At 41.1% G+C, this 18,655-nt stretch overlaps 1 protein-coding gene across 1 annotated transcript in view; it reads left to right on the top strand.

Annotated features, from left to right (window-relative positions):
* The window catches only part of grik4 (glutamate receptor, ionotropic, kainate 4), a 136,505-nt gene that overhangs the window by 95,229 nt on the left and 22,621 nt on the right, over positions 1 to 18,655 (top strand). The window contains exon 10 of the mRNA XM_070828810.1: positions 17,164 to 17,271. Coding sequence (XP_070684911.1) covers positions 17,164 to 17,271 — 108 coding nt within the window. The remainder of the gene's footprint in view (positions 1 to 17,163; positions 17,272 to 18,655) is intronic.

Consider the following 18,655-nt stretch of genomic DNA (forward strand, 5'->3'; position numbering starts at 1 on the left):
CTGCACCTTGGGTTTTGTGGCCAGTTGAATCCGTCTATAAACACACATTGATGCAATAAGTCAGAGCATTTTTGCTTTCCTTTGCTTTTATCCAACTAAATAGAGGAGTTATTCCTCCTCCTCGCTCCCATTCAGACTATCCGCTCACACCTTTTTGTCCTATTGTGAGTGAATAGCACAGACTATTCAGAATGCCATTATTTTCATATACGGTTGCCGATACTGTCTACTAGTTTTATACAACTTGCTCTGAAAACTCTGTTTTCCATAAATGCCAGGACTCAATATTTCACATTTCATCTGAAGGCCTGATGCTTGATGTAAAGCGAAAACTGTAACCCCTTAAATGTATGCTTTTTCATGGTGTCATACCAAACTGTGCATAGTATTTCCCATGGAAATACCTGTCTCTCACTCTGACAGCTCTTGTGTGCTTTTTCCTGCTGCCCTGACTATTATGTATTTCTGTCAATGCTGCATTATGTGTGATGGTTATTAACTTATCCATAATCCAGCAAACTGTCACCACTCGGCTACAGCAGATAGCTGTATTTCTGCTTTCTTATCTATGTAGCATTTTAAGCACTTGTTGTTATACTATTAAGGCACAGACAAGGCAAAGACAGTTTGACAGTACAGAGAGGAATAACTGAGTTTCACAACCCTATTTTAAAACATTTGGCCCTTTCAGTCAGGATGATCTCCATGAGAGAGGGGATTGAGTTTCTACCTGAATGTGAGAAAAATCTTACCTAAGCAGCCCGTAAAAGAGTCAGACAGCAGCCCATCTGCCTTTATTAACCTTGTCTGTGTCTCCCCGTGTCCCCTCTCTATACTGGCTCTGGGCCAGTCAAGCAGAAGGATAATGCTATCAGGCCTAATGTGATGATTTTAACCAGAAGTATTATAAAGCAGCCCTGCCAGTTATGTTAATGGGGAGAGGCAAGGTGTTAGACGAGGGACAGGATGGGGCTGTTGTTTGTTTTGTTGACTAACACCTCCCACATGCTGTTGGGTTGGGGCTTCTTCAGCCAGACAGACACTGGAGGTGCCAGGGCCTTGGCAGTGATAAGGAAGGTGGCTCACTGCCCACACACACACACACACTCACACCCACAAACACGGAGTTTAAGCAGAATATTTGTACATCAACACATGACAAGTTGATATTTCAGCTCTTTTGTGTAGTTAGAATAGAGTACTAGCATCATAGTCTGCATCGCCCACACTGTGTGTAGCCAGTAAACGCACATTAAAACAAGAGGGCTTTCTTTCTAAATGAAGAGAGAAAAGAACATCTTCCATCAAATTCCAGCAGCACTTTCTTGAGACAGAGTGCAATGAGGCATGTCGTACACTGCCGCCAACCTCCATTTCTCTACCACACTTCCTCTCTCTTTCCTCTGTCGGTCGTACCCACTGTGCCCTCATCCCAAGCCCCGTGGTTGTGCTATAGATCGCATCACATGTGTGACCATCAGCTCTGTGGGGGTTCAACAGTCTACAGCCAATCACTGTCACAAATTCAATTTCTCCAGCAGGCTTTTTCACACATTAGAATAGTTTGCTGCAGTCTATCTATCTATCTATCTATCTATCTATCTATCTATCTATCTGTCAGCTTGTCTGTCTGCCTTTCTGTCTGTCCGTCAGTTTAGTCACCATCACGAGTTGTTTACTGTATGACTTCATAACCTAATGAATAATGAGTCATTGCAGTTCGATGGTACATTGTGACACAACTATGAGCGCTGACTGGAGTATTAATCAGTGGTCGTGCTTGAAGGCAAAAGTCATTCATGCTTTATTTTCACAACAAACTTCCACATTTGTAATTACAACAGTGAGTCAGCACCTCCTGTTCCTGCAGGAAGGATCTTATAAAAAACTAAACAAAAGACCAGCATCTCACAAGTTGTTGGACTGATTTAGTGTAAAATTTTACTTTTGACACAGAGGGTGTTAACTTGGTCAAGCACCAAAGGATGATTGTAATTTATTATTAATGCTTTTCACTCAGACCTTTAAAACTAGATAATGTCGTTTTATTTCTGTTTGAATTATTCATTACTGAATTATTGAAAAGAGCATTTCCACCAGTGGTCTATTATAGGACCACTTTTACTTAGTATATACTGTATATCAATGATAATCCTCTCCTATGTCCAGATGTTTGCGTCCAAATGTATTCTGAATATGGGTATGTACAGGTCACAGGCAGGTTTGACTTCACTCAAGCCTGTGTACTCACTACCAGAAGAAGCCAAGAGATTATCATCACTGTAATGTCCTGAAAAAATATGACTTAATCAGTTTTGATAACTTTTAATTTTACTCTAATGTTAGCCTGATGTTGATCCCAGCAGCGGCATTCTCCGAGGGGTGACTGGGTACAGCACAAAAGTGTCACCACCAATGATTGCTTTGTATTTATTGTGTTTATCACACTGATTCTGTTTTCTCACACTAATGGACTTTTATGCATTGTGCTGTTTTATGTATTCTGGGGTTGTTTCCTGTCTACCTGCCCAGGGACAACAGATGTAAATCAGCTGCGAGCTGACTCTGGTGCAGTTACTTTTAATTGTGTGCTGTCCCTGTAAAAATAAACAATAAAATGAAATGAATGAAAAGAAATGACGACCAAGCGAGATGCTATATCATCGGAAAATTACCCATTAAGTGCGCCATAACTATAAAAGCAAAATTTCAGTAATCGTTTTAAGCTTGAAAACAGCCATTTCAGATGACAGTTCAGTTCGCTTACCTTATTTCCAGAATATGATGTTGCTTCATTACGCAATATTCGCTGTTTGTTCAAAATAAATTTCCCAGCTGCTCCAGTGTTGGCAGCCAGGTAGGCCAATGATGGTGTCAGAAGTTGACATGACATTGTCTGTGCTCTGGCCAAGGCACCACTGTCACCTGAAACCAGCACCAATCCACAGAGAAGGCAAGGGAGGTAGATGGAAGGGGAGAGAGGGGGAAGAGAGAGATGAGAAAAGAGGACAAGAGAATGACAGGCAGAAAGTAAATGAGACAGAAAGGGCATGTGAGAGAAAAATAGGACAGAAAGAAAAGAGGCAAAGATGAAGCCATAAAGCAAGAAACAGTGAGACCATATTTCTGCACGTCAAGTAACAGCAGGTATTATTTTTTGTTCTTACTGCACGTGCATTACTTTAGCTGCCACCACACCTAATACTAAGGCAACAACATTGACCTTCACTCCTGTTTCTCGTTGGATTGACTAATCATATTATATTAAAGGAATAGGCTGTAATCCTCTATATCCTTTTGCTGCGTCTATTCACAAACCAGTGTAATGAGCTAGATTAAGGAGTCTAATATGAAGAACTATCTTGGCCTGTGTGTGCGAGTGTGAATACGTTTCTGAGTGTATATCCTCCAGATGGTGTGAACACGCTGTAGAACGGTATCATTCTGGATATATACAAATGGCCAATATAACTCAACCTGTTTCTCTGAGAGCACAGACTGCTCTCCTCTCCAGGAACATCAAACGACTGAGCAGTTTCCTAACTCGCACTCTTGTTTCTGGAATAGATTACAGCATCTTGTTTGGGGGATCAGAAGTATGAGAGCTGTTGTCACTTCACTGTGATACTTCTTTGTGGCAGCTGTAGGACAGCTGACTGATCTATCTGACATCACCTCACGGTGTGTGTGTGTGTGTGTGTGTGTGCTTTCATTTGCCTGTGTGTGCTCATCTGCATGCTTGCTTTTTATGTTTATACTGAGTGTGTGTGTGTGTGTGTGCATGTGAGTGTGAGCACTGATGGGTCGGTGCCAGCTCCCCCTGCCTGCTTCTTGGCTCCGCACACAATCACACACATGAGCCCACTGCCATCTATGCATGTTTAGCACAGTTGCAAGCTTTTTTCCAAAACAAACACACTGCAGCCTGCCAGCCAGCCGCACCACAGCACACACCATACTGACAGAGCAGTCCAGCCTCTCTGGCCTCCGCAGACTGGCCCTCATTCTCTGCATGGAGCTCATTGACAGCAGCATGCCTGTTAATTGGAGGAAGCTGTAAAATGAGTAATTATTGCAGTTTGGGGCAGGCAAGCTGTTGCCTGTTATAGTGTTAGGCTCTATTGTGTGATCATGCAGAAGAGAGGGAATAAGCAGAATCAGTGTGTTTCTATGTTTATGTTTTGTTGTGTATGCTTTTGCAGATACAACATGCACACACATGCATATCTATACATTGCAGGGGGTGGGGAGCTGCAAACACTATCGGCCAAATTCCTGGAAAGAGGAGAATCACTAATTAAGTTTTGTAATGGAGGCACTTAATCACAGCGTTGGTATAGAGGCCACCAGAGAGAGAGGAGGGAGAAACAACAGAGGAAGAGGGAATTGTTTTGAAGAGTCAGTTGGAGAGACTGGAAGGGGCTGCAGAGGAGGGAGTAGGATGAGAGGAAGTCGCAGCAAGTCATGCTGGCCAGAAGCAAAAAAGGCCAAAGGCCGACTCCAGCATGACTCAAAGCAAATTGTTCTCATTATCAAGTCCACAGGTGCTTCTCAAAACTCAATGCTCAAGAATAGATTTGGTTCTGACATTGTAGCACACTCATAACATGTTTTTATGAAGCGGAACCGCCACACAGCTGTAACACAAAGGTCAGAGAAGCATGAAAGAATATGAGGTATTATTTTGATGACTGTGACTTGTACCAATTGTCCCTGAAGCTATACGTTTTTTTTTCTCTCTTTGCTCATAGCCATCTTCAAATTCTGCTTCCCTGATCTGAAAATTGTAATCCCATCAGCACAGCCTGAATCATTTTGTTCTTTTTTTCTATTAATTCCACTGAAGTAATAAAAATCCCTCCCTGGACGAAAGCACAAGCTGCCCAAACAACCCCTGACAGATTTGCTGAAATAGAAAGCAAGTGTCCCAACTCGTTCCTTTTTATCAGTGTAGATTACATTTGCTGCAGCATTAAGAGTGAATTGCCTAAATACAAAGAACTGATTAGGTTTCTAGCTCAGGTAGAGAATACTCTTGCCATGTTTGACACTGCAATCAAATTCACTTTGATTATTTTCCTCCTGGATGGATATTACATCTAATCAGCAACAGCAGCAGCCACAGCTCAAACCATTTGTTCATCTGATGTAAATAAAAAGGATCGTTGGTTGCGATACACTTTCTTTAACCTTGAATATTGATTTTTTGATGGTGTCTTCCTCCCCCATGTTTTAAGTCCCATGTTCTCATTTCTGTGCCTTTGTATGCCCCCATAGTCGATCTTTATGAATAGATCATGAGTAAACCAGAAAACAAATCATCCAGACTTGCACTATTACATCCTTTTCAATTTCCTGAATTATCATTTTAGCATTTACAGCCAGATTGCTTTTTTTTTTTTTTTTTGTAATAAACTTCAGTCCCCAGGTGTCCTTGTGTCAAGGTCTTCAGAGGTGTAACTAAGGAACGGAGGTGGTAAAGTAAGAGGATAACCTTTTTATTTGCATCTGCTTCCTTGTATGTAAGGGAACACTGAGTGCCTGAAATATCTCAGACACACACACAGACACAAGCTCACACACTCTCGGACCCCCCCCCCCCACACACACACACACACACTGCATGGGCACCACTTCAATTTGCAAGAAATGATTTGAGCTGTGTTATTTACACAAGACTTCCTCCAGTTAAAGGGTGAATGTGTTCGTTCAATTTCTTTCTCTTTTCTATTGGATTTATTTATTTCCTGTCAGTGCTGCTCCTATGTTTATTACGGCAATCTGCTTTTTTCTTCCCCTCCCCTTTTTTTTTTTTTTTTTTGCTCCTTCCTCGTCTCTGGGAACACTATTACTCTGGCTGCCCCCGCTGCTGCGGATGCAGATGCACTCAATTCAATTTCTCTGCTGCTGCAATGTGAGGGAAGGAGGGAGGGAAGGGACAGGTACAGCAAGGGAGAGTGGAAAAAAGGGAAAAATGTAAGGGGATGAGAGGTGTAGGATGGTGCACCACAGATTGACAGAATCAAGACAGCCTCCACCCTTTTTTCTTTCCTTGAAGGACATTATCATAGGAGCTAGGTGTAACTCAGCACACCACGACATGCCTTGGATCTCTTTCTCTGCCTCAGGCTCCAGCAGAGATGAGTACATCTTAACCAGGTCTGATAGGCATACAGGGTCTAATACGCAGGAGCTGTCGCTTGAGCTACTGCCCCAAAAGTTAGACTAAGTTTGTGTGCAGTTTAAACATATTTCAGTCTTCTTTTTTTTTGATTATTTCATTTTTGTGAGCCCTTGTCCTGTCAGAGCAGTCAAATATGGCCAAATTACACTCATAGTGTATTGATTAGAAAATCAATTAAATATGTCACACCAGAAATTACCAAGTACTGAACACTGCCAGAGTAAGTGTGTGATATTGAGCCTTTATATGGCAATACCACATCTATGACACTTAGTAGAAAATGATTTGGGTCTTACTAAGTTTACTTTTAGAGTAATGCATTCTGTGTGAGACTTTAAATTGAATTAATATATTGTAGAATTGATAAAATGGCTTTGTATACTGGACTGGTTCATCTAACACTGGAACGCCCAGTTCTTCAGCCCAGGCCTCGCTGAGATGACGAGCAGTTACTGGTACCATAAAAGCAGTGACAAAGCTTTGACTCAAAAGTTTTGAGTCTTGCTGTGAAAGAAGTAAATCGTAAAAAAGTTAGCTCATTGGTTTAATTGAGAATTGAAACTGCCTGACTTGAAGGTAGTGGTAAAAATGTGGTGGAGGAAAGTGAATAGTCTGAAGCTGAAGAAATGAGTCATTATCTATGTAAAGAGCTCCAATAGGTGACAGTCCAGAGACTCCCTCCAATCCAGAGACACTTTATCCATCAACGCTGGCTTGAACAAGCACTTGTAGGCTATGGGGGTATGTACTGAGACATTTGGCAATCCAACAATTTCTTTTATTTGATTCAAAATCTTCTGGGAATTTCTGAGAATGGAGTTATGACCAAGTGATTTGTAGGAAGGCTGCGCTCCGGAAAAGAGCAGCTCTGGGAGAGACGTTTCTAAAAGTGACATGGATTCAGTTTGTAAAGATTGTGTGGAGACCACCAGGGGAACCCCATAGCCAAGAAATGAGCCTGGTAATAACGCCTCAATGCAGAAAGGCTGAGGTGACCCCTGCTTAGAGTATTCTGTAAATGGGCTTTAGAGATGCAAGGGGGTTTGTTTGCTCAGTCACATGAGACAATAGTAGAATCCAGTTATTTAAGGAGAGGCAATAATAAATAGATTCAGAGGTTATGGAGAAGGTACAAGAACATTGGAAGTGCAATAATTTTAATAGCATTGATGTGACTAATAATTGAGAGGAGAAGCAACTTTGAGTTCCTTATGTTAGCCTTTAGTTTGTCTATGTTCAAAGAATTCAATTTCAGTAAAAGTTTCTTGAAATCCTAAAAGAGAAGGTATTTTTAAACCTGGGCACTATTTTTGCATAGTTTGGGTTTGTAATTACAAGTAGATACATTGTTATTCGAAGGCAATTTATGTGACCTGGAATCATTAGGTACCATATGGGTCTGCAGTTAGACAGTCAAGACAAAATTAGATATTTTTATGAAAAAGCATAGTAACAGCTCTAGCCTTGCAAGTAAAAGGTGCTTAGAAAACCTGAGAATTCAAATTTGCTCTCAGTCTGCACTGTTCATTTGCACTAATAATAACATCATTCTGAGAAGTGAAAAAATGTGACACCTTTCAGTTACATGACCACGACCCCTCACATGTCTGTCAGATACTGATATTGTCAGAGTGGCATCCACTCAAAATAACAGAGAACAGTGTCAAACACAGCACATTGAAGCCTCACAGGTGTAAGATAACACACTCAACAAACCCATGTACATGTTCCCACCCACAAAGTGCTTCACCAAACAAAGTACAGATCTCTCTCTAAAAAAACGTAATCAACCGTAATTAGCTAAAAAGCTACAAGAAGCAAGATCAGCTGTGATGCCAATCATGGAGTGTCAATAGAGTAAACATTGTGACATTCTCACATGAAGTCAAACTGGATATCTGAATGGCAAAAGGTCTGTATATTAACACGCATATATGCTTATAATAGCACATCATCAGAGTTCTTAGGATACGTTCTTTAAGTTTTCTTTAGTCAGTATATTTAGACAGTAAGTCTGTGTTACAGCTGTGTAATTGTGAATAATAATTACAGTGGAACAGACAAGGCAGTTTAAATCAGATGTTAAGATGCTACAGATGGCCTGTTACAACACGATGTACTGATGTTATACATGAAGTTTTGTCATTAATTATTTTGTGTCTTTATTGGGGTCAGCACTGAATAGGATATCCTGAAAAATTCAGAAAATTGCAATGATATTTAAAGTCTGTGAGGAAAGACCCTCTGGAAGTCTGGTAGTCACCAACGGAAGTATACAATATTTACTATTTGGGGCCAAAGAATAGAGGAGAAAGCCAACAATTTGCCAGCAGGGGAAAAGAAATATTACTGGTATAAAATCTGTGTTTATTTGCCTGTATGCAAAGCAGCTGAATTATTTCACTGTTAAATACAATTGTCCCTGAAAAGTTGCACAGCATCTCTGAGGATCAGATCAAGGGACTATAAAGCCTGCTGGAAAAAGATTTCTTTTCTCCCCTGGGTCTTATATTCACAACGTTTAATCTATTGCTAGCCATAGCCCGATAAAAATATTCAAAAGTTCATCAAGACAGAGCGTTCTAGGGTGGTTTTGTTGTCATTGTTTCACTGCCATAGATGATCTGTGTCTGAGTGTTTATGTTTATTTGTGCGTGTAGTTCGTGTTTCCAGCCACTGGAACTGCTGCATGTTGCTGCGGCATGTCAGGCCGCATTAACTTCTGAGGATCATCCATTAAACACGGTTTCTCTTTCACCTTGTTTATCGGCCACGTTTTTTTCCCCCATTTCTGCTCATTTCATTGAAAAGACTGAAGGTGCTCTTTGCTTTTCCAACAGGGAATTCAGACTTTGGAATCATCTGCCTGGAAGCTCAAATTAAAAGTGTGAATTTAGTATCGTCTTTTCCATCACTTCCTTAAACAACCTTTTACATGCTCGCTTCCTTTTTTATGTTCAGTCCTCCCTGGGGTAACAACTTCTTTTATGTTGCTTAAATCTCTCTGGTGTTTGTGATGCTCTCTGTTCAGTGTACACTGATTTTACTTTCACATCACATCACCATGTAAACGTTGTTTAGAAAAAAAGTGTTCTGACACAGGAAAATGTTATATAAAGTTTAGTTACAGTGTAAAGGCCACATGCCCTCTTGCTAATGTCAGTAATACTTAGTCACAAAGTGTGGATCAGTTTATGAGCAGCTTTGTCTCCTCCAGTTTATTGCACACAAAGCTGTCTCTGTTATGAATTAAATGTCCTGAGGGCTACAGACAGTCCTGGAGGTCAGAGAAGCTATGAATTAGGAGATGAAGCAACTTGTCTGCTAGCAAAACACTAAAGTCACTTTTATTAGATTTCTCATTTCATTTTCATTTAATTTTATCGAATGTGGAAAAATAATCCCAAATCATAAATGCAGTAATTAGAATGTCTGACTGAACATGAATGGGTCTGATTCTGATGGTGCTCAACACATGCATGCATATGCTGTTGAAGCTAATGCTATCTGACTTAGCTGTTTTTTTTTCTCCTCAAACTCTCACTGTCATTTTCAGAAGGGTAGTGGTGGAGACTGTGTCAGCTGCATGATACAGCTGTTGATTTAAATACATGGGATGTGGAGAAAGCTTGGCAGCATTGTTTACAAGTCATATTAATCGTCTTTTGACATATTCTCCCTCAAGACCTTCCTGCGTTTCACTTTATTTCTTGCATCTTGACAGAAATTCATTCAAAATCTTTGAGAAAATCTTAAGCAGGCCGAAGACTAGGTTTGATGCAACTGCCTTCCTCTGAGATTATATTAGAGGCATCAGTGTTAAACCTAGTTCAGACCAGACCTGCCAAGTAATACCAATGCATCTATAGTAGACGTTATAGCGTCTCTAAAGCAATGACTCTCTTGACTTAAATTCTAACTGCTGGTTTTTCTGGCTTTTCTGTTGCTGGATAAAATTTTTAATATCTTAAAATATGACTGAAGATAGTGATAGTGAGTTACTTGCTACATTTGCATGTGTAGTATTCATGAAATGCAGAAAAAATGTAAAAATGTGAGGGTTGAGAATTTGGAGCCGTCCATTGGGTGCTTCAACAGAGTTCTAAGGGGGCTTACACAAATTTACACTGTGGTACTTTGGGCAGGAGATCTGCCCTCTTTTATCAGTTTCTCCTGTCTGCTCCAGGAGCAGTTCCATGATTCAGAGGAATCTCTTTCCTTTGTCCGAAACTCTGCCATTTCAAGCAGCAGACAGCTTGACTTTACCAGCTGGCTTCACTATTAGCTTTTGGGCAACTGAAACATGTGACGTGCCTTACGTTCTAATGGTGCAATCCATTACATATATTTTGTATATATATATATATATATATATATATATTTCTTTTTTATTTTATTTTTTTCATTAAAGATCTACGACACAGAAAAGTAATTGAACGGTTATTTAAGTAGGATTTCCCATCAGAAGCTCGGGCAAGATCCGTCAGTCCATCACTCACCAATATAAACACAACAAATTTGCCTTTTAAAAAAGTTCAACAACAACAACAACTATGCTTTATGCAGTATAGGAGACGTTATAGCATCTCTAAAGCAGTGACTCTCTTCACTGGCTATGGTTCACACTGCAGCTGTTGTATGTTATTTCAATGTTCAACAACGAGCAATAGAGTTGACTCACCTAATACGCTGTTTCTCTTCACTAGTGGCGCTTTGGTAATTCATATAGGTCTTGGGTCGATGCTTGTCTAGTTCAGAGACTTGCCACTGTGACGCATTTAGCTCGGAAGTTTGGAATACCGACACAGAGTTAGCAATTTCTGACTTGCAACGGATTGCTCTGTAAAACAAGCCCCTGGCAATTTGACAAGTTGAGTCACAGGTGACTCCATGAGCCGAGCCCGTTTACATCGCAACTCTTATCTGCGAAGTTCTAAAGCGGTTTTGTCTCCTCAAAAGTTTTTGCTTAACACATCTTCGAGACAGTATGGGTATGTAACATACATTTTGTGGCACCTGTCAAATCAAAGCATGTTGAATTGTAACAAGTAACGTTGTATGAGATCAAATAAGAAATAAATAGAATCTTATAGAATCATCAATCTGCTCAAAGTTATCTGGATTCAAATTCATTTTGAATTTGTCAAAGCAGCCTCACATTACTAGTGACTCGACTACACACACCAGCATCCTCTGTGTGTCTCTACTTTTCTCCTTTGTTTGGTCTCTTAGAGACGTACAGCAGTCCCCTTTCCTCTTTTGTTTTTCTCAGTTTGCACTTTGCAGGCTGGAGATGGGGAATAGATCAAAAGCAGAATGGATGAGCTGTTTTGCAAGATCCCCCAGTCTTAACGGATTTCAAGGCTGGGTGAGACTGTGTATGTGTTGCTTGGCTGGGTGTGTGTGTGTGCAAGTGTTTGAGTGTGTGTAATATGCATGTACATGCAAATTTATGTGTATGTGCCTGAGTGCCTCTGTGCCTGTGTGCCTGCAAGTTTGCCTCTGTGTCTCTGTTTTTATCAGTCTGCGGCGTGCACCCTTGAATTCCTACTAAGACTGTCTGTATATAATGTAACTATGGAACAACCGTAGATAATTCATTTGCTCTCTCTTCCGGGTGCAGACAGGTTCATAGACACACTCTTGTTAGATTCCTTAAAGGTTTCCCTTTCGATATCACTTTCATTGTGATCATCATTTTTTATTATTTTATTGCTTAACGAGGGTCAACAACACACATTTGATCCACCATACACAGTGCACGGTATACACATTAGCTTGCAGTGAAGTGATAGTAACAAAAAACATGTGAAGTTAAACCAAACAGATATAAAAAAGCAAAATTTTAACTAAAAAGCTCATACAATGCTACTGACAAGCAAAAGATATTTCTCCTTACTCCAGTCACGGCTTCACTACCCCACCCCAGAAGGATCCTAGTAGGTGATTACACATATGATCTCATCTTTGTTAATGCAGCCTCCCAGAATTCTGTGTGGGAGGTTTTAGCATTATACAGTACATTCTTGCTCTGAAGCATCCGCGATAAACTATATTCAGAGATGACAGCTGGTGTTTGTGCTCATACAATGTAGTGGTGTCCGTCCACACAGTCATTTTTTAGCTAAATTAAGTGTTACCACATTATCACATCAGACAATCATGAATCCTAATGTTGCTCATCTTTAGCTTTCAGAGGAGTGAAAAGGTGTAATGGAGTAGAATTGGATTGAGGTACTGAAATGCGAAAACTGGAAGACCTAGAGGTCTTTCTCTGCCCCCAGTGTTTAGAGTATGTCTCCACTAACATAGTCGCTAGATGATGAAGACATTTGGACAGTCAGTAGTGATGCGGTGCACAAGCTTAGCGGGGATGGAGTTGGCGAGGGCATCCATTGTTTGCTGCCTGCTCTTTAGGGGATGCAGCACTTGGAGAACATGTAGCGCTGCTTTGAAGATCTGCTCTGACAGCCAAAAGACCTTCTCTTCAACCCAGAGCTTGTGTCTCATCACAGCAATTGAACAAATAATGCCATTATTTACCATAACACCAAGTAATGAGTGTGCTGACTAGTTTCTGGGATGAATTGCCAGATCTAAAATAGCACGATGCATCTGTGTACGCTCAGAAGTAACAAACATAGTTTGGACTGTTATGAAACAACAGATTTTAAAAGTGTAACCAGGTCCATTTTTCCATACATACAAGGATTAGAGGCTTCTTGACCAGCAGGAAATAATAGCAGGAATATTGCAAAGAAGTCTGTAGCTCCTTTTCTCCAAGCTAGAGTCACGACTGTGCGCTTTGCCCAATCCTCCCCTTATTGTATGGCAGTGCCAACCACCTACATCACCACCTGTGTCTGTCTAGCCCCTGAAGTTTGCCTACAGCACTGCCCTGATTAATCTCATTCCTGTTGGTGGTGAGTCATACAAGAGAGAGCTTCTGTAAAAAGATAGTCCATTTTTCCCCACACACTATTCCATAGAGAAAACCTGCCTAACAGTTACACACAAACACATACTAACGCAAAGCCTTTGCTTGTCATTTAAACAATGTGATCATTGTGAGGCAGAGTGGGTGCACTCTAAATATAACTGTCTTCTGTTTTGTTTTTACCGGGCGCTACCTGCTGATTCAACCGGTGGTAATGTCTGCCGATGGGTAGAAACTGCATCTACTTCAGCATATTTTCATCAAGCTGAGATAGCATAACGTTGCTAAAAGAGCAATAAAAGTCCATCCTCAGAGGTCCATGAGGATATTTTGCTTCTGCAAGGCACACACACACACACATGCACACACACACACACTCCCATTTCAGCTCAGACTCATTTGCGCTGCTGTGACACTTGAATGCTTTAGCCTCGGTGTAAGTGGGCTGTATGACATTATGCTTGATAATGGTGGCTATTGCTTCTCTCATACATGATGGATGCATCTGTCACAGCGCAGTCTCTCCACACCCTATTGGATACAGCATTTTTCTGACAGAAAAATCAGCCAATCCTGATGCTTCAGTGAGCAGCCCCCCTAATCTTTTCCTCATGCTGTAATTCCAGGTTGCAGAACGCACCCTAGGTAATCTGTCGCAGGGTGCGCTGTTCCACTTGTTGTCACTTTCCCCATCTCTCTCTCTTTCTTCCTTGCTCCCTCGCTCTTTCTGTTCATTTTGCACTCACATCTCTCCCCCCCTCCACCTCCTCCCAACTGCCTTTCTCTGTGTCTCACTTTTCTGTTGCTGTCTGTTTCTCTTGTTCTCTCCACCTTATGTTCTGGCTCCCTAGCTGGCTGCTCCTCATACTTTCTCATTGATTTTCCTTCCATTCGCCAGCCTCACTGCACCTATTCAGTAAGTGATTGACATTTCCCTGCATCTGTCTGTTTCTCTCTCAGTCTTTTCCTTTTGCTCCTTCCTATTCCCCTCTCTCTTATTATACCTTATTCTTCTTTCCGCCTCCCTTTTTCTCAGGAAAAAAAATTTTGCACAGCAGTTGTCAACAGTCTGAACTTTGTCTGAATTGGCTTCCTAGATTAAGTGGTGGTACTGCGCAGTAGTTATTTATTGAAATTGCAGTGCAAATACCAAATTAATGGCACTGCAAATGAGAAACATCAAGTTGCAGCTATTTGTATTGTTGAGCACAAACACAGACTGGTATATGGCTGTATGCAGCTTCCCCTCTGTGATAAAAGCTTATGAGTCTAATAGATTCTCAGGTTGTGCTGCGTGTATAATGAAGTGTCAAGCAATGGTTCAATGCTGTTGCCTCACCAGGACTAATGTGATGGTTAGGGGTTCCTTCGCTTTAAAGTTTTCACAACCTACAGAATTATTATAAAATGCACTCCAAGGGAAATGACATGTAAGATTACAGATGTTCTTTCCTGACCGTCAGATTAATAGCAACGGTGCTGCGCTCTGATTAATATTTCATCAATTTAATTAGTTGTGCATTGGTGTCTCTCTCACTTTTAGACACTCTTGTCAGCTTTTCATCCTGTTTGTGCTATATAATGAGCAGTCTCCCACTTAATTGCACAAATCAATAACAAAAAACTGTAATTTATCGCATAAAGTCTTACAAAGAATAATTACAACATTAAAGGTTTACAGTTATTTGATAAATGCCACACGGTGTTTGCTCCCCGTGTGTGCTGATGTATACATCTTCCTTCCTTGTTAGTTGAAGTGACTCACAGACAGTACAGCTCTATTTTCTCCCCCTCCCAGCTCAAAGAGAGTTGACGGCAGGGCCACCAAAGTGCCTGTTCCTCCCCCGCCAGCACATGCTTCTTCTTCTCCCTTCCTGCTTTCTGCTCCATCATCTCCCTCTCCTCTCACTCTCTCTCCACCTCCTGTTCCTGGGCAGTAGTCACAGTGCCACCCCATCCCATTACCCTCTCAGTCACCCCCATGCTCAGACTTTTGGTGACACCTGCTGAGCCCAACCAAGCCCAGACTGCCACCTCCCACCACCTCCACAGGCTCTGACAACTGATTGTGTATGCTGATTGCTGAACACCATATTTCACAGATGCCCTTTTTGGTTGTCCTACAGTATGTTCACATTCTCTCCCTCTCTGTTTCTCGAGGCCATCATCACAGAGAGTGGAGTATGTTGTGCAGGGGGTTTGGGTAGCTGTAGTCTATTTGTGTGAGCAAGGTGCTGTTTCTCCCGACATGTGCACCAGAGGAAATGGAAGAAAAGATCTTTTTGATCATATACTCTCAAAGGAAATCTTTGATTCCGGCAGCTCTCTCTTCCTTTTTTTTTTTACATCTCACATCAGACTTCATCGTGAGTGTTAGGAGAGTGGTTAAATGGCTTCCAACTGTAGGCAGTGATCAACATGAATGGTCTGAAATCTCTTGAGAATTTTGGCAATTTAGCCTTGAAACAAACCATGACCAAGCTTGCAGAGTGTTGTTTAGTGTAGCTTTTTTTTTTTTTTTTTAATTCAGACTTGAATCACTGTTCCTCTTACAGTTCATCCTCTTCAGTCTCACTCCAACAGTATTCCCAAAGGTTTTCTAGCACGTTCTCAGAGAACTCATTCCAGTGACATGGATTGAATCACACCAACAATGTATCAAGGTTAAATTAGATGCCATATTTTCTAATTTACTCCCCCTATATAATATTCATAATGAAGGGAAGTTGATTATTATGATAAGGGATATTATTTCTCTACAGTCTGGCAATGTTTACACAATGAGACATAATGAGATAGATTACAGACTTTGAATGTAAATGTGTTTTTTTCTATAACAGTAAGACACTGTCATTTTAGTAGGAAGACGCTGAACGCAGATGACCTAACAAGTTCTTAAAATACTCCTGATATAGTGAATCTTAACTGGAGATAAGTAGCATCAATATGATCCACAGAAACTAATAAAAAGACACATTTTGCATGTTATCATGATCGTGATTTATCTTGAGATTATCTTCTGTGCCAACATGCACAGTTCCAACTGCTCTGTTTATTATGGACATAAATGAAACGATAACTTGTGAAGCTACCATACTAATGATTGTTTAGCTGATAGCTCAGTGTGTGTAGTGTCACCAGCATCACATAACTGTTAACATAATCACCAGCAAAAATGTGTCGCATTTATGAATGAATCCACACAGCACAGGTAGAATTTAAATTGTTAGTCACAGGAAAAGTCAAAGTTCTCTTGTTAAGTCAAAACTTAGAGAAACACTTTAAGTTTTACTGGACAGCTTTGCATTTTTCACTTTATCCGGTATTTGGACAGATTTTAATAAGCTCTGGGGTTGCAGAATTTTTGCAACCATTAGAGGAGTCATGTAAATCTATGAAACCACCTGTCACAGGTTTTTTCCTGTCAATGCCATTACATTAACATTGAGGTGAATAAGAGGGATGTGTCAGTGTGAAAGTAGAAAGAGGCAAGGTAGATACTAAATGTTCATGTTGGTAGAGATTGTCATTGTGGAGTTGGGGATTGACAAACTTAGGTCGAGCAAATAAATGAATGAAACAGGAGATGGCAGAGACAGATTGAAAGGAGATGAGAGGAAAGACGCCATGTGAGGTGGAGGTGTGAATCCCCACTCGAGCTGTAATGAAAATGAGAATGCAGCTCTTCGCCACAGGATTTGCCGGTAATTGGTTTAATGAATGCATTCTGTTGCCTCTGATTGAACACATGCCCTGTGTTCACCCCTCAAGGAGCCACACACGTGTTCTCTTTGAATCCTGCTGCAGTCTCACCAACTTTCGCTATTTTTTCTCGCAATGTGGGGATCTGTCCACTGCTTTCTCTCTGTCCTGCGCTGACTGTTTTGAAGGTCACACTGATTCTCCTTTAGAGAAGAGGGAGGCAATTAAGCACAGATTGTTTCTATTGGCCTTTTCCGGCTGATGGACTTAGTGACTGATCTGTGTGTGTGTGTGTGTGTGTGTGTGTGTGTGTGTGTGTGTGCGTGTGCTCTCTTTGCAGATTGGCCTGTGGCACTCTGAAGATGGTCTGTCCATGGAGAGAAAGCTTCCATCAATCAATGTGACAGACACCCTCTTCAACACTACTCTTACCATCACGACAATATTAGTAAGTGCTACTGTATGCACACTGATACACACACGTGAACAGTAGTCCATGTCATTTTATTAGCTCAACTCCTGGGTTCGTCTACATGTGGCTGACATTCTGTGGTTGACAGACAATTACCATATCAAAAGCCCATTTTGTATTTTCAGATCCGAACTCAGTCCTCTTGGGATCAGAGGAACTGATGCTGTGCGATTGTTTTGCCCTGTGTACTTCAGATGAAGCTACATCACAGTGCACCAGCAGGAGCTAATAATTCAGCATGTCAGCCATTCTCAGCCTCTGTTGTAAATATAGATCCTTGAGTGCTACTTCTCACTACCTCGCTATACTACCTGTTGCCAGGGATGCAATTTATGAAGCAATTTCCCTTTCGTCTTATTGATCAATAATCTGTGAATCCTTGAATGCTTTGAAAATATATGATTTTCCTCAGTGACGGCCTACAGAGATTTATCAGTATATCAACTTGGTTTGCGATTATGCAAAAGTTTCTCACATATTTGATCACTGTAACTCCTCAATAAAAGCTGTATAGAAATTCAGCACTGAAACACATACAGAGCTATGTCTAAGCGATGCGCAAATCTTGCTGCAACTTCAGCACAGTTGATATATTCTTGACTGAGCCAATTCTTAACAGTGATTAATTGCTCATAAATTACCTACCTGTCGTGATTAGTAGAGCAGATGTGTTTCCTAACCTTGTGAGAGGAATATAATGCTGCTTATACGCTCACCCTTTTCTGTTTTACAGCAGCTTTGATATGGTTTCTGTATGTTGATGTGTTACTGTAACACATCAGAGGTGATAAATGGATTCGTGGTGGAACGGCGAAAAAAACATGCAGGTTTTCAGGCAGCTGCATGTGTTTCATGCCTGGATCCCTCGATAAACACACACAAACACGTACAAAGTCACACACACAAACCTGTCACTCGCCCAGCTCCTCCTCCTCGCTGATGAATCAGATGATAAGACACAAAGTAGCTTGTAAGCAGAGGCAATTGGCCCACTGTGTTATTCTGAGTGGCTGGCTTATCAACGAAGGAGTCATGGGAATGAGGGGAGGACATATTGCCATATTTCGCCACTGAGCAACTCACTGGTCTCATTTATTGAGACTGATTGGGATTCAGATGGAATGGTTCATTTCAAACAGGAGGGAAAGGGTGCAGGGGGTGGGCGGGGGGGTGAAGATGTGTGTGTGTGTGTGTGTGTGTGTGTGTGCTTGTGTGTGCTTGTGTGTGCCTGCATGTTTGAGTTGAGGGGGAGTACAAATGAGACAATGTTTTCACAACAGAAAGAGGGTGTGAAAGAGAGAATTGGCCGAGCGCGGAGCTTTGATTTCACTTTGGAGATATAGAGTCCCTGGACCAAACT

The sequence above is a fragment of the Pempheris klunzingeri genome, chromosome 4, assembly GCF_042242105.1.
Source record: "Pempheris klunzingeri isolate RE-2024b chromosome 4, fPemKlu1.hap1, whole genome shotgun sequence".
Lineage (NCBI taxonomy): Eukaryota > Metazoa > Chordata > Actinopteri > Acropomatiformes > Pempheridae > Pempheris > Pempheris klunzingeri.